The sequence below is a fragment of the Bombina bombina genome, chromosome 3 (genome assembly GCF_027579735.1).
Source record: "Bombina bombina isolate aBomBom1 chromosome 3, aBomBom1.pri, whole genome shotgun sequence".
NCBI lineage: Eukaryota > Metazoa > Chordata > Amphibia > Anura > Bombinatoridae > Bombina > Bombina bombina.
This window is the reverse complement of record NC_069501.1, coordinates 720,030,506-720,046,823: the sequence shown is the minus strand read 5'-3', so window position 1 is coordinate 720,046,823 and position 16,318 is coordinate 720,030,506. Positions and strand designations below refer to the sequence as shown.

The 16,318-nt window shown below is 39.2% G+C and overlaps 1 protein-coding gene across 1 annotated transcript in view; it reads left to right on the top strand.

Annotated features, from left to right (window-relative positions):
* HHLA2 (HERV-H LTR-associating 2) overlaps nt 1-16,318 on the top strand; it is a 190,247-nt gene that overhangs the window by 115,108 nt on the left and 58,821 nt on the right. Inside the window, exon 4 of the mRNA XM_053707539.1 lies at nt 2,951-3,193. Coding sequence (XP_053563514.1) covers nt 2,951-3,193 — 243 coding nt within the window. The remainder of the gene's footprint in view (nt 1-2,950; nt 3,194-16,318) is intronic.

The following is a 16,318-nucleotide window of genomic DNA, read 5'->3' as shown; positions in this document are numbered from 1 at the left end:
ATCGGGTTGATGTCCGGCGATTCCTGTCCGCCTGTTCAGAGCAGGCGGATAGGGTTATGGAGCAGCGGTCTTTAGACCGCTGCTTCATAACTTGTGTTTCTGGCGAGTCTGAAGACTCGCCAGAAACACGGCCCTTCAAGCTCCGTACGGAGCTTGATAAATGGGCCTGAAAGAGTATCTGAATTACTTTTAATAGAGGAACTGTTTTTCTTGAAACAAAATAGAATGGACATATACGCAGAGATGCTAATGACATGGAAATCATACCTTAAACACCATTGACACGCTTAAAGGGACAGTCTAGTCCAAAATAAACTTTCATGATTCAGATAGAGAAAGTCATTTTAAATAATTTTCCAATTTTTTTTATCACCAATTTTGCTTTGTTTTCTTTGTATTCTTAGTTGAAAGCTAAACCTAGGAGGTTCATATGCTAATTTCTAAGCCCTTGAAGGCCGCCTCTTCTCTCAGGGCATTTTGACAGTTTTTCACCAGTAGAGGGTGTTAGTTCATGTGTGTCATAGATAACACTGTCCTCATGCACGTGGAGTTCAGGTGAGCCAGCTCTGATTGGCTAAAATGGATGTCTGTCAAAAGAGCTGAAATAAGGGGGCAGTCTGCAAAGTCTTAGATACAAGGTAATCACAGAGGTAAAAAGTGTATTTATATAACTGTGTTGGTTGTGCAAAAACTAGGGAATGGGTAATAATGGATTATCTATCTTTTTAAAAAATACAACTTCTGGGGTAGACTGTCCCTTTAACAAAATTTTAGGCCTTTGAAACAAATAACATATTTATGCACCACTTGAAACAGTTGCAACACATTGAGAGATAGTACTGAAATTATTAAAGGGAATGTACCAAACACATTGTTCAGAATGTATTGCTCTGACAGATAAGTTTTTGGTTCACAATTTGTTTTCCTTTTATTTGTTAAATTAACATGTTCATCAGAAAACCTGAATTGGCTAGACCAAGACTAATAGCATTCATTTGTAAATCATCTTAGGAGCTGCACCTCCACACTATGTACAAAACCTATTTTATTTTCAATAAAGCCAATTCAAACAAAAAAAATTGGATATTATTTTGAAGCCAAAATTCAAGGTAGCTGAGGTTTTTCCAGCCCCTTCATTAGTTATGGAAATTATCTCTAAGGAGTGGGACAAACATGGAGTTCAATTAATCCCTTCTCCTGCTAACAGCTTTTTCCGATACCAGAATCTAATTTAGAGCTATGGTTTTCTATTCCAAAAGTGGATCGTGCTATATCTACCTTGGCTAAATAGACCATGATTTCTCTAGAGGATAGCACAGGAAGCTTGAGGGTTTTCTTCATAAGGCTTTTATACTGGGAGGATTGTTGTTTCAGCCATTGATAGATACAGCTGCTGTTACAGGAGCTGCATCTTTCTTGTGTGACTCTTTGAATGATCTGGTTTCAAAAGAGTCATCTTTAGAAGATATTCAAGAACACATTAATTGTTTAAAGTTGGCAACTTCCTTCATGTGTGATGTGGTTATTCAAATCATTTGTATTAATCTTAAAAATATAGTGTTAGCCGTCTTAGCCAGGCAAGCTCTCTGGTTGAAGTCATGGTCAGCCAACATGGTATCAAAGTCTACACTCTTAACTCTAGCTTTTAAGGGCAAGGCTTTATTCAGCCCTGCATTGGATTCTATTATTTCCACGGTGGCAGGTTGCAAAGGAGCTTTTTTTGCCCCATGATAGGCCTAAGGGAAAATCTGGTAATTATTTTCATTCCTTTTGCCAGTCTAAGAACCAAGGTTTATCTTCCTCTCAGAAGTCCGATTTGTCCAAGTCCCACTGGAGACAAAATCCAGTCTGGAGCAAGTCTAAGCAGACCAAAAAGTCAGCTCCCAGCAAGTCCACATGAAGGTGCTGCCCCCGATCTGGATTCACCGATAGGGGGCAGACTGTCTTTTTCAGGAGGGATGGGCTCGATCTGTTCAGGATCCTTGGATGATGGGTATTGTGCCCTAAGGTTACAGAATAGGATTTTGCTTTTGGAAGGAAGGTCCTTCATGCAGTTGAACCAGATAAATAGGTGCCTGCTTTTACAATTTTTGTCCTGTCCATTTTTCAGTGGACTCCACAGTTTGGATATTGGTTCCAGAGAGTATTGTGTACTCTCACCACCATAGAAAGAAAACATAATTTATGCTTACTGATAAATTAATTTCTTTCTTGGGGGTGAGTCCATGAACCCACCTAAAAAAAAAAAAGATTTTTGGTGGCGGCACCTCTTTACCCTACTATATTTCTTCCTTTTTCTTTCCTATTTTAGTTATACGTACTACTAAGAAGGAGAGGGAAGTAGGAGAGATACTTTAAGCTCTGTAGGGTGTCTTTGCCTCCTCCTGGTGGCCAGGAGATGAACTTCCCAAAAGGAAAGGATATTGTGGACTCTCACCACCAAGAAAGAAATGAATTTATCAGGTAAGCATAAATAGTTTTTTACTTATTAGCTAATCTGAATCAGTGCTAAACCACCTTAATGGAATATGCGAGAGCAGGCTGCCCCAGTCTCTTTCCTTAACTGCACCCCCTGCTAGCGGCCGATTGGCTGCAAATCTGCAGGGAGCAGCATTGCACAAGCAGTTCACCAGAACTGCTTATGCAATGTTAAATGCCGACAGCGTATGCTGTCGGCATTCAGCGATGTCTGGCGGACATGATACGCTACAGAGTATCATATCCGCCAGACATTGGTAAATCGGCCCCTATACCTGCATATTAGTTTTGTAATGGGTTAGCAAGGGCTTTTTGTTCTGGGGGACAGGGATATCAGTGAAAAGAAAAAAATAAAATATGCTAATTTGACAAAATAAAGGTGCATTATTCATTGAAAATTATATTCATTATCATGCAGCTTACAATTTCTGTTTATTGTCCCTTTAATTTATATTCTTTTTATTGTTTGCAGAATTTGAACATCTAGCAATCAAATATGAACTAAATGACATGAACAAGTTGCTTAAGTGCTATGTAAACAATTCTTCTCCAAATGATTCTATCAATATAGCATGGTACCAAAGCAATAGCAAACTAAAAGAAAATATTAGTTCTCATAGCTCTTTTAAAATAACAAATATTGCTGATAAGTACCAGTGCCAAATTCACCACAAATTTCTCAGCATTACCTGGAATGGATATTGGGAAATGACTAGTAAGTTTTTATATATTTCATATTTTTATGTTATTATATTTACACTTGCACTCTCTTAAATACTCTTTTATCTGAATTTTATAAAGAAAAAAACAGGCTTTCTTCTTAAGGCCCTTCTTTAGTTCTAAAGAGCATCATTGAAAGGACATCAAGCTGCAATACGAACCTATGCCTGTGTGTTAATTTTAGCTCTGGTGTACTCAGGCCAGTCATAGGAGGCTATGCAATAGTGCTACCCTTGATTTTCTCAGGCCTAGATTTAGAGTTTGGCAGTAGCCGTCAAAACCAGCGTTAGAGGCTCCTAACGCTAGTTTTTACCGCCCGCTGGTATTTGGAGTCAGTCAGGAAAGGGTCTAACGCTCACTTTGCAGCCGCGACTTTTCCATACCGCAGATCCCCCTACGCCATTTGCGTATCCTATCTTTTCAATGGGATCTTTCTAACGCCGGTATTTAGAGTCTTGGCTGAAGTGAGCGTTAGAAATCTAACGACAAAACTCCAGCCGCAGAAAAAAATCAGTAGTTAAGAGCTTTCTTGGCTAACGCCGGTTTATAAAGCTCTTAACTACTGTGCTCTAAAGTACACTAACACCCATAAACTACCTATGTACCCCTAAACCGAGGCCCCCCCCACATCGCCGCCACTCTATTAAAATTTTTTAACCCCTAATCTGCCGCTCCGTACACCGCCGCCACCTACGTTATCCCTATGTACCCCTAATCTGCTGCCCCTAATACCGCCGACACCTACATAATATTTATTACCCCCTAATCTGCCGCCCCCAACGTCGCCGCCACCTACCTACACTTATTAACCCCTAATCCGCCTCACTCCCGCCTCAATAACCCTATAATAAATAGTATTAACCCCTAATCTGCCCTCCCTAATATCGCCGACACCTAACTTCAAGCATTAACCCCTAATCTGCCGACCGGAGCTCACCGCTACTCTAATAAATTTTTTAACCCCTAAAGCTAATTCTAACCCTAACACCCCCCTAAGTTAAATATAATTTTTATCTAACAAAATAAATTAACTCTTATTAAATAAATTATTCCTATTTAAAGCTAAATACTTACCTGTAAAATAAACCCTAATATAGCTACAATATAAATAATAATTATATTGTAGCTATTTTAGGATTAATATTTATTTTACAGGCAACTTTGTATTTATTTTAACCAGGTACAATAGCTATTAAATAGTTAATAACTATTTAATAGTTACCTAGTTAAAATAATTACAAAATTACCTGTAAAATAAATCCTAACCTAAGTTACAATTAAACCTAACACTACACTATCAATAAATTAATTAAATAAAATACCTACAATTATCTACAATTAAACCTAACACTACACTATCAATAAATTAATTAAATACAATACCTACAAATAAATACAATTAAATAAACTAACTAAAGTACAAAAATAAAAAAGAACTAAGTTACAAAAAATAAAAAAATATTTACAAACATTAGAAAAATATTACAACAATTTTAAACTAATTACACCTACTCTAAGCCCCCTAATAAAATAACAAAGACCCCCAAAATAAAAAAATGCCCTACCCTATTCTAAAATTAAAATAGAAAAGCTCTTTTACCTTACCAGCCCTGAAAAGGGCCCTTTGCGGGGCATGCCCCAAAGAATTCAGCTCTTTTGCCTGTAAAAAAAAAACATACAATACCCCCCCCAACATTACAACCCACCACCCACATACCCCTAATCTAACCCAAACCCCCCTTAAATAAACCTAACACTAAGCCCCTGAAGATCTCCCTACCTTGTCTTCACCACGCCGGGTTCACCGATCGATCCAGAAGAGCTCCTCCGATGTCTTGATCCAAGCCCAAGCGGGGGGCTGAAGATGTCCATGATCCGACTGAAGTCTTCATCCAAGCGGGAGCTGAAGAGGTCCATGATCGGGCTGAAGTCTTCATCCAAGCGGGAGCTGAAGAGGTCCATGATCGGGCTGAAGTCTTCTATCAAGCGGCATCTTCAATCTTCTTTCTTCCGGATCCATGTTCATCCCGCCGACGCGGAACATCCATCTTCACCGACGACTTCCCGACGAATGACGGTTCCTTTAAGGGACGTCATCCAAGATGGCGTCCCTCGAATTCCGATTGGCTGATAGGATTCTATCAGCCAATCGGAATTAAGGTAAGAAAATTCTGATTGGCTGATGGAATCAGCCAATCAGAATCAAGTTCAATCCGATTGGCTGATCCGATCAGCCAATCAGATTGAGCTCGCATTCTATTGGCTGATCGGAACAGCCAATAGAATGCAAGCTCAATCTGATTGGCTGATCGGATCAGCCAATCGGATTGAACTTGATTCTGATTGGCTGATTCCATCAGCCCATCAGAATTGTCCTACCTTAATTGCGATTGGCTGATAGAATCCTATCAGCCAATCGGAATTCGAGGGACGCCATCTTGGATGACGTCCCTTAAAGGAACCGTCATTCGTCGGGAAGTCGTCGGTGAAGATGGATGTTCCGCGTCGGCGGGATGAACATGGATCCGGAAGAAAGAAGATTGAAGATGCCGCTTGATAGAAGACTTCAGTCGGATCATGGACCTCTTCAGCTCCCGCTTGGATGAAGACTTCAGCTGGATCATGGACATCTTCAGCCCCCGCTTGGGCTTGGATCAAGACATCGGAGGCTCTTCTGGATCGATCGGTGAACCCGGCGTGGTGAAGATAAGGTAGGAAGATCTTCAGGGGCTTAGTGTTAGGTTTATTTAAGGGAGGTTTGGGTTAGATTAGGGGTATGTGGGTGGTGGGTTGTAATGTTGGGGGGGGTATTGTATGTGTTTTTTTTTACAGGCAAAAGAGCTGAATTCTTTGGGGCATGCCCCGCAAAGGGCCCTTTTCAGGGCTGGTAAGGTAAAAGAGCTTTTCTATGTTAATTTTAGAATAGGGTAAGGCATTTTTTTATTTTGGGGGTCTTTCTTATTTTATTAGGGGGCTTAGAGTAGGTGTAATTAGTTTAACATTGTTGTAATATTTTTCTAATGTTTGTAAATATTTTTTTATTTTTTGTAACTTAGTTCTTTTTTATTTTTTGTACTTTAGTTAGTTTATTTCATTGTATTTATTTGTAGGTATTGTATTTAATTAATTTATTGATAGTGTAGTGTTAGGTTTAATTGTAGATAATTGTAGGTATTTTATTTAATTTATTTATTGATAGTGTAGTGTTAGGTTTAATTGTAACTTAGGTTAGGATTTATTTTACAGGTAATTTTGTAATTATTTTAACTAGGTAACTATTAAATAGTTATTAACTATTTAATAGCTATTGTACCTGGTTAAAATAAATACAAAGTTGCCTGTAAAATAAATATTAATCCTAAAATAGCTACAATATAATTATAATTTATATTGTAGCTATATTAGGGTTTATTTTACAGGTAAGTATTTAGCTTTAAATAGGAACAATTTATTTAATAAGAGTTAATTTATTTCGTTAGATTTAAATTATATTTAACTTAGGGGGGGTGTTAGGGTTAGACTTAGCTTTAGGGGTTAATAAATTTATTAGAGTAGCGGTGAGATCCGGTCGGCAGATTAGGGGTTAATTATTGTAGGTAGGTGGAGGCGACGTTGGGGGCGGCATATTAGGGGTTAATAAATATAATATAGGGGTCGGCGGTGTTAGGGGCAGCAGATTAGGGGTACATAGGGATAACGTAGGTTGCAGCGGTGTACGGAGCGGCAGATTAGGGGTTAATAATAATATGCAGGGGTCAGCGATAGCGGGGGCGGCAGATTAGGGGTTAATAAGTGTAAGGTTAGGGGTGTTTAGACTCGGGGTACATGTTAGGGTGTTAGGTGCAGATATAGAAACTGTTTCCCCATAGGAAACAACGGGGCTGCGTTAGGAGCTGAACGCTGCTTTTTTGCAGGTGTTAGGGTTTTTTTTCAGCTCAAACAGCCCCATTGATTTCTTTGTGGGAATCGTGCACGAGCATGTTTTTTAAGCTGGCCGCGTCCGTAAGCAACGCTGGTATTTAGAGTTGCAGTGGCGGTAAATATGCTCTACGCTCCCTTTTTTGGAGCCTAACGCAGCCCTTCTGTGAACTCTAAATACCAGCGGTATTTAAAAGGTGCGGGGGGAAAAAAGCATGCGTAGCTAACGCACCCCTTTGGCCGCAGAACTCTAAATCTAGCCGACTGTGAATTAAAGTTATTGAATTTAAGGCTTACTTCTAAGACACATTACACATCTGCTTGTTGACAATAATTATTAGGATCAATATTAACCTTAAAAAAAGTTGACCATGTCTAAAAAACATAATTGATACAGAAATTGTTGACATAATCCAGATTCCAATTAAGCCAATGGGGTAGATTTATCATAGTGCGAGCGGACATGATACGATACAGAGCTTATTGATCATAATATTACTGTATAGCCCAAAAAGCCTTTTCAGCTTAGAGCAAGCACTTGTACGTGCTTAACAGCTGTCATAAAAGCATGAAAAATCCCTGTATACATTCCAAGCAGTCTTGATAAAATACCAGGTCAACCCATACCTTGAATTATATTGTTAATTTAATGAGGTTGTATCAAAGCCATTTATATTGGAATAACTGCATTTTCCATGTGTTCCTAAAAGCAGGATAGTATGTTGACCCCAAAAAAGCCAATGGGAAAAAATCTGTGCATACTCTGTAGTGCAAATAATGGACAAAGATTTAAGTGTAATGTTTCCCATACCCACTCATTCAGGGCTGAAGATAAATAAAAAGTAGAAGCTGCTAGATATTTATTAAGCTGTCCAGAAGCAGCAGATATGTAAAAATAAAAAAATACATAAACAAAAAGGGCTTCAGTCAAGGAAACTGGAGCTCCCCCTATGTTAAAGATATGAAAACATAGGCTTTAATCAAATTTGAAGAAAGACGATCACAGTCAAAGCAGGGTCTAGGAGGGTAATTACTATGATCTAGGCCCATGGCTTTTATTAGCATTAACAATTCAAATTCCAGATGTCACTATAATTTAGTAATTGTATTAGCAGAACTTGAATGATAGAGAAGAAGCTCTATGTTCTAAATTATCGTTTTTTTCTTTCATTACATGAGAGTCCACAGCACCATAACGTGTGGGATGAAACCTCACCCTAGAAACCATGTTAGCACAGGAGCAGGACTGCAAAAAAGTACTCTTAAACACCTAGTAAAAACCAATCAAACCTAGTAAACAACAAAATTCTGGGTGCACCTAAAGCCCCTAAAATCAGGTTACTTTGTCAAATGGTAGAATTTTTTGCTATTAAAATATTTTCTTCACACAGATTTATTTAATCATAAATAACACCCATAATGCTTAAAATCTTAAAATCAGTAAATGTAAAGATATAATCACCTATATATATAGAAACTAAAAAATGAGCTCTTTTGTATCATAAAAATAAAAACTTTTCCTAGTCTGGAACAATAAATGTTTCAATTCCATTCACTTCACTTCTTACTAGAGGGTATTATAGGTTAAACCTTTTCAATATTATTTTCTGTATTTCTCAACTATTCCTCAATTTTATTGTTTACCGTATGTCAGTACACTTTATTTAGCTTAAGTGTCTTGCACAGTATCTATGTATGTCTGTTTCTGTGTTTCTTTACACTGTGCTTTTTGTTACTATCTGAAGTATCTCCTTCTAATATTGCAAACCCAATTTGCCCTCTGCCTGTATATACTACACAGGGGGTATTATTGATTTTTCCTCAGGCTTTAAGGTTTGCCTACAGTCCGATATTCCTGAGCTTTTGCTATTTTACAGCCTTTAAGTAAGCGTAAACGCAAAAGTATCTCTTAGTTTCTCTACTAGAGATGATGTACCCACTGTTTCTAACACTATCTAACCTGTTCAGATATTTGGCTCTGATGGATCTTCTTTCTCGGAAGGTAAATTGACTCTATAGGATCTGTCCTCGGGTTTAAATCAGAATTTGAGGCAAATAGCTTTAATTTTATGCTTGAGCATCTAAGTTCCTTAATTAGAAAGGTTTGAAGATGGGGTTCAGGACCCTAAGCCTGTGAGTACAATTTTGTACAGCAAATGGATATTACATTCTAACCCAAATCCAAGCCAGTTGAGATTTCCAGTTCTCTGTTCTAAACACATAAATTATTTCCAAGGACTAGGATGAGTCTGGAGTTCAGTTAGTTCTATCCCCTTAATAAATACATATTTAAAAAAATGTATTAATTTGAAACTTTGGGAAATCTTTCCTAAGATGGGCAGAGCTATCTCTAACTTAGCTAGACGATCCATGTTCTCTTTTTCCTATTCAGGAAGCTGGAAGGTTTCCTTCGCAAAGGCCTTCCTGCAAGGGGGTCTGTTGTTTTAACCAGCTGTGTATATTGCCTGTGTGGCAGGAACAGCATTTCTTTGAGGTGATTCTTTATTTGAGTTGGTTTCAGAGGAATCATCCTTAGAGGATATTCAAGATCACAATATTTTTTTTCACAGGGAAAAGGTAGCCTTTTTTCCAGGGATAACAAATCTTGGCCTATGGATAATCTATATTTTGTTTTTAGCTCTTTTTTTTTATCAATCCATGACTCAGAAATCATCAGAAGTTTGAGTCCTCTATCTCTACCTGAAAACCAAATCCAGTCTGGTATAAATCCAGGCTGACAGAGGTCTCTTTTTAATGCTAGACCTGCAAATATGTGCAGCCCGCTCAGATTTGTTGTTGGTAAGGAAGGGGTTAGGCCTTCTTCAGATCTATTCAGGATCCCTGAGTATTAGATATTCTTTTTCAGGGATTAGGTTTTCGATAGTAGTCTCCTCCGGAGAGGTTTTTTATTTCAAAGAGAATGGAGAAGGCCTGAGATTATGTCAGTGTGTTCAGAAGCTGTAGGACATGGGAGAACCTGTCCTTGTTTCCTATGTTAGAGCAAGGAAAGGGATTCTAGTCACTCTCAGCCAGATTACGAGTTTGGCGTTATGAGTGAAAAGCATCGTTATGGCCCATAACAATCCTTTTTCCCTAACGCTGCTATTACAAGTCAGAATAGCTGTACCCCACACTTTTTTGTCCGTCATGCAACGTCAGTACTGCACTTTTAAAAAAGTCATTTTTCAATGGGACTTTCATGGCGCCGGTATTACGAGTTTTGCAGCCAAAAAGTGGGCGGTACAGCCAATCAGCCAATAGGATGAAAGCTCAATCCTATTGGCTGATTGCAACAGCCAATAGGATTTCTCCCCCCTTAATTCCTATTGGCTGAGAGAATTCTATCAGCCAATCCGAATGTAAGGGACGCCATCTTGGATGACGTCATTTAAAGGGAAACTTCATTCTTCAGCAACCATCGTAAGAAGAGGATGCTCCACGCTGGATGTCTTGAAGATGGACCTGCTCCACACAGGATGGATTAAGATAGAAGATGCCGTCTGGATGAAGACTTCTGCTGGCTTCGAGGAGGACTTCTGCCCGCTTGGATGAAGACTTCTGCCGGCTTTAATGAGGACTTCTGCCGCCTGGATGAGATTGGATGTCCGGTCTTCAAAAACTGTAAGTGGATCGTCTGGGGTTAGTGTTAGGTTTTTTTAAGGGTTTATTGGGTGGGTTTTATTTTTAGCTTAGGGTTTTGGGCAATGTAAAAGAGCTAAATGCCCTTTTAAGGGCAATGCCCATCCAAATGCCCTTTTTAGGGCAATGGGGAGCTTAGGTTTATTTAGATAGGGTTTTATTTGGGGGTTTGATTGTGTGGGTGGTGGGTTTTACTGTTGGGGGGTTTTTGTATTTTTTTTTTTTACAGGTAAAAGAGCTGATTTCTTTGGGGCAATGCCCCTGCAAAAAGGCCCTTTTGAGGGCCATTGGCAGTTTAGTGTAGGCTAGGGTTTTTTTTTTATTTTGGGGGGGGGCTTTTTTATTTTGATAGGGCTATTAGATTAGGAGTAATTCGTTTTTAGTTTTGATAATTTCTTTTTTTTGTGTGTAATTTAGTGTTTATTTTTTTTGTAATTTAAATAAATTAAAAAAATACAATTATCTAATTTTATTGTAATGTTAGGTGTTAGTGTAACTCAGGTTAGGTTTTATTTTACAGGTAACTTAGTATTTATTTTAACTAGGTAGCTAGTAAATAGTTAATAACTATTTATTAACTAGTCTACCTAGTTAAAATAAATAGAAACTTACCTGTGAAATAAAAATAACACCTAAGTTAACTACAATCTAACTATTAGTTATATTGTAGCTATCTTAGGGTTTATTTTACAGGTAAGTAAGTATTTATTTTTAAATATGAATTATTTAGTTATTAATAGTAAGTTTTATTTAGAATTATTTTAATTATGTTAAATTTAGCGGGTGTTAGGGTTATGTTAGGGTTAGGGTTAGATTTAGGGTTAAGTTAGGGGTTAATATATTTATTTAGTGTTAGTGATGTGGGAGGCCAGAGGTTTAGGGGTTAATAACCTTAGTATAGCGGCGGCGTCATTGGGGGCGGCAGATTAGGGGTTAATAAGTGTAGGTAGGTGGAGGCGACATTGGGGGTGGCAGATTAGGGGTTAATAAGTGTAATGTAGTTGTCGGGGGCATCAGATTAGGGGTTAATAACTGTAATGTAGGTGTCAGAGATGTCAGGGGCAGCAGATTAGGGGTGTTTAGACTCAGGGTTTATGTTAGGGTGTTAGGTTTAAACATACATTTTTTTCCCCATAGACATCAATGGGGCTGAATTACGGAGCTTTATGCTCTGCGATTGCAGGTGTTAGGCTTTTTTTTAGCCGGCTCTCCCCATTGATGTCTATGGGGAAATCGTGCACAAGCACGTCAAAACACTGCTTGTATTTGGGTGAGGTATGGAGCTCAACCCAACCATATCGCCCGCACAAGCCAGGTTTTTGCAAACCTGTAATAGCAGCGCTATGAAAGGTGAGCGGTGAAAATAACGTACAAGTTATTAGTGAGCCAGCCATAACGCAAAACTCGTAATCTGGCTGTCTGTTTCTTGTTCCAAAAGGAGGGAACTTTCAGACACATTTGGGATCTGAAAATATTCCACAAATTCGTGAGGGTTTCTTCTGTCAAGATGGAATTAATCAGATCTATTCTCCCTTTAGTGATCCATGGTCAGTTCATGACTGATTTAGACTTGAAGGTAATTTCCTTTACATCCATTTTCATGGAGACCATCACAGAGTTTTATGTTTTGCCTTCAGGCACAGACCTTATCAATTTGTATCTTTTCCATTTGGGCTTAGTACAGACCTTCCAGAAACTTATCAAAGTTCTGGGCACTCTGTTGTCAATAGTCAGAGCTCAGGGAATAAGTGTTGCTCTCTACTTGAATGATTTTTTATTCCACCTCTCTCACTAACATATCTGTCCCCACTTTATAATTATGTCAGAATTCTCTGAGGGAAGATCTACTGATCTTAACCCCATTCAATATTCATGTGTATTTTGCATGTGTATCTAAGATTAATTAGCTAAGCAATAGTTGTGTTTCTCAGGTTATGCATGTACCTCAGCAAACAGCAGTTGCTTCCACTAACAGTATGTGTCCTGCTCCAGTATTCATTTACAAGAAGAGCCTTGTGGCTGAAGTCTTGGTCCGCTGACATGGTCTGCTGTCTCTTTCCTTCCAATGGAATATTCTCTTTGGATCTGGCTTAGATTCAACTATTTCCATGGTTACTGGTGGTATAGGAGCTTTTCTTCCTCAAGATGAACTAATCTAAGGGCAAGAATAGACAGCGTTTTCGCTCCTTTCATTCCACAACAGAGCAAAAGTCTTCCTCAACTGAAAAGACAAACTCCTCTAACTAAGCATGCATCGAAGCCTGGTTCTTCCTGGCCCAAATCTAAGCAGAATAAGAAATCCAACTCTAATACTAAGTCCACGTGAATGTGCGGCCCCCAAGCCAGACCTTGGTCTAGTAGGGGGAAGATTGAGTCTTTTTCTGGAGAGTTACAGAATAGGTTTTCGTTCCAGGCCTCCTCGCGAATGATTCCTTTTTTCTCTCATTCCCAAGAACCCTATGAAGGTGGCAGACTTCATATAATATGTTCATGATCTGAAAGCCATGGGAGTGATTCAATCTGTTCCTTTTGTCAGAACAGAAACAAGCGTTTTACTCCAACCTGTTTATAGCCCCAAAGAAGGAGGAAACCTTCAGACCCATCTTAGATCTGAAAACTCTAAATAAATTCCTGAGTTCCTACCTTCAAGATGTAGAATCTTACCTTTGATCCAACAGAGTCAGTTTATATTTACAATAGACTTGAAAGATGCGTACCTGCATATTCCAATACATGAGGATCACTATCAGTTCTTAAGTTTCGCTTTCCACAACAAACATTTTCAGTTTGTTGCACTCCCATTTGGATTAGCCACTGCCCTTTGCATATTTACAAAAATTCTGGGGGCATTAATGGCATTTATCAGAGCTAAGGGCGTATCAGTTGCTCCATATCTGGAGGATAATTTGCTACAAGCTCCTTCTCAGTCTCAAGCAATAGCTCACACTCACAGGCTGTTTCTGTTTCTCCAGGAGCATGGCTGGAAAAAAATACCAATGAATGGAAGTAGTGGAACTGATGGTTGTAGCTTCGGATACAGTTCCATTTGCTTACTTTCACTTAAATCCTCTTCAACTGTCCATGTTTTGTCAATGAACAAAGTTTTATCTGCAGATTGTTCTTGATTTGTCTGTAAGACAATCTTTATCCTGGTGGATAGAAAATTCTTCTTTGATCCTTGGGGGAGATTTTTTTCCAGGCTTCATGGGCTGTGGTGACTACAGATGACACCCTATTAGGATGGGGCGGTGTCTGGAAGTCTCGAACAGCACAAGGAGTCTGGTCACCTCTGGAGGTGTGGTTGCCTATCAACATGTTAGAACTCCGGGCGATTCTGAGAGCCCTTCAGTCTTGGCCCCTTCTGAAGGAGGAAAAGGTTTTCTGGTTTCAGTCAGACAATGTCACAGTGGTGGCATATATAAATCATCAAGGAGGGATTTTCAGCAAGAGTTCTCTCAAATTCTAATTTGGACAGAACAGGATCAATGTACTCTGTCTGCAATTCACATCCCAGGTGTAAAGATTCGGTAGGTGGACTATCTCAGCCATCAGTCAGTTGATCCAGGGGGTGGTCTCTTCATCAATAGATTTTCAATCAGCTAATGTTCAGATAGGGTATTCCAGAGATAGACCTCATGACTTCTCGCTTGAACCACAAATTACCACTTTATTGTGCCAGATCCATGGATACAAAGATGCACATGATAGATGCCCTAGTCTTTCCTTGGAACTTTCAACTGGCTTACCTGTTCCCTCCATTTGTTTTTTTTCCAAGAATAATTGCTTGGGTCAAGTAAGAATATGCTTCAATAATTATGATAGCTTCAGCTTGGCCCCGCAGGACTTGTTATGCAGATCTGATTCAGATAGTACCTATTATCTTAAGGTTCTCTTTTCCACCCAGATAACAAATCTGTAATTAAAAAACAAAAAATAGCATAAGGCTACTATTGTAGCTTTAGCTTTGTGGCTCAAACAGATAATTCACAAAGCCTACTTGGTGGTGGGGAAGTCTCTGCCAAAACATATTGCAGCTCATTCAACCAGATCAGTTGCTTCTTCCTGAGCTTTCAAGAATTATGGCTCTTTGGAACAGATTTGCAAAGATGCAACACAGTCTTCTCTACATACTTTTTCCAAATTTTACCATTTTGATGAGTTTTCTTCTTTAGAAGCGACCCTTCGCAGAAAGGTCCTACAGGCATCAGTTTCTAGTAAATAAATTCTGCAATTATTTTCATCCACCCTTTCTTTAAAGTAGACTCACAGCTTGGGTATTCAATACCACATGTTATGGCACTGTGGACTCTGATCTTCTAATGAAAGAAAGCAAAATGTATGCTTACCTGATAAACCCCTGTCCTGATATTTTTTTCTGTGGTTGCAGCTTATTATTTGTACCTCTATAGACCCTGCTTTTCTTTCCGACCTGTCTCCTCTTCTCTTTGCTCTTCAGGAATTCCTTCCCACAATTTATGGCTTTGTGGATTCTTATCCTGAAAGAAACGAATTTGAGGTAAGCATAAATTTTGTTTTTCCCCAAAAAAGTAAAGTAACAAACAACTGGGCATGTATTGGAATCTAGTAAAGTGTTAAATGTTAATCTCTTGCATTTCCTAGAAAGTGCAATTAACCATATACACTGATCAACCACAACATTAAAACCACTGCCTAATATCGTGTAGGTCCCCCTTGTGCTACTAGATCTAATGCATCAAGGCATGGACTCCACAAGACCTCTGTACGTGTCCTGTGATATCAATACATTAGCAGCAGATCCTTTAAGTCCTGCAAGTTGCGAGGTGGGGCCTCCATGGATCGGTTTTGTTGTCCCAGCACATCCCACAGATTTCTCAATCAGATTTAGATATGGGGAATTTGGAGACCAAGGCAACACCTTGAACTCTTTGTCATGTTCCTCAAACCATTCCTGAACAATGTTTGCAGTGTGGCAGGGTGCATCATCCTGCTTAAAGAGGCCACTGCCATTAGGGAACACCATTGCCATGAAAAGGTGTACATGGTCTGCAACAATCTACTGGTAGGTGGTACATGACAAAGTAACATGCACATGAATGCCAGGACCCAAGGTTTCCCAGCAGAACATTTCCCAGTACATAATACTTCCTCCCCCGGCCTGCCGCCTTCCCATAGTGCATCCTGCTGCCATCTCTTTCCCTGGTAAACGATGCACACACACATGGCCATCCACCTGATCTTGAAGAAAATGTGATTCATCAGACCAGCAATCTTCTTCCATTTGCTCCATGGTCCATTTCTGGCGCTGATGTCCCCATTGAAGGCACTTTTGGTGGTGGACAGGGTTCATTATGGCCACTCTGACCGGTCTGTGGCTACACAGCCCCTTACACAGCTTACAGTGATACACTGTGTATTCTGACACCCAGAGGCGTAACTAGAAGCCTCAGGGCCCTGGTGCCTGGTGTGTATCTAAGATTAATTAGCTAAGCAATAGTTGTGTTTCTCAGGTTATGCATGTACCTCAGCAAACAGCAGTTGCTTCCACTAACAGTATGTGTCCTGCTCCAGTATTCATTTACAA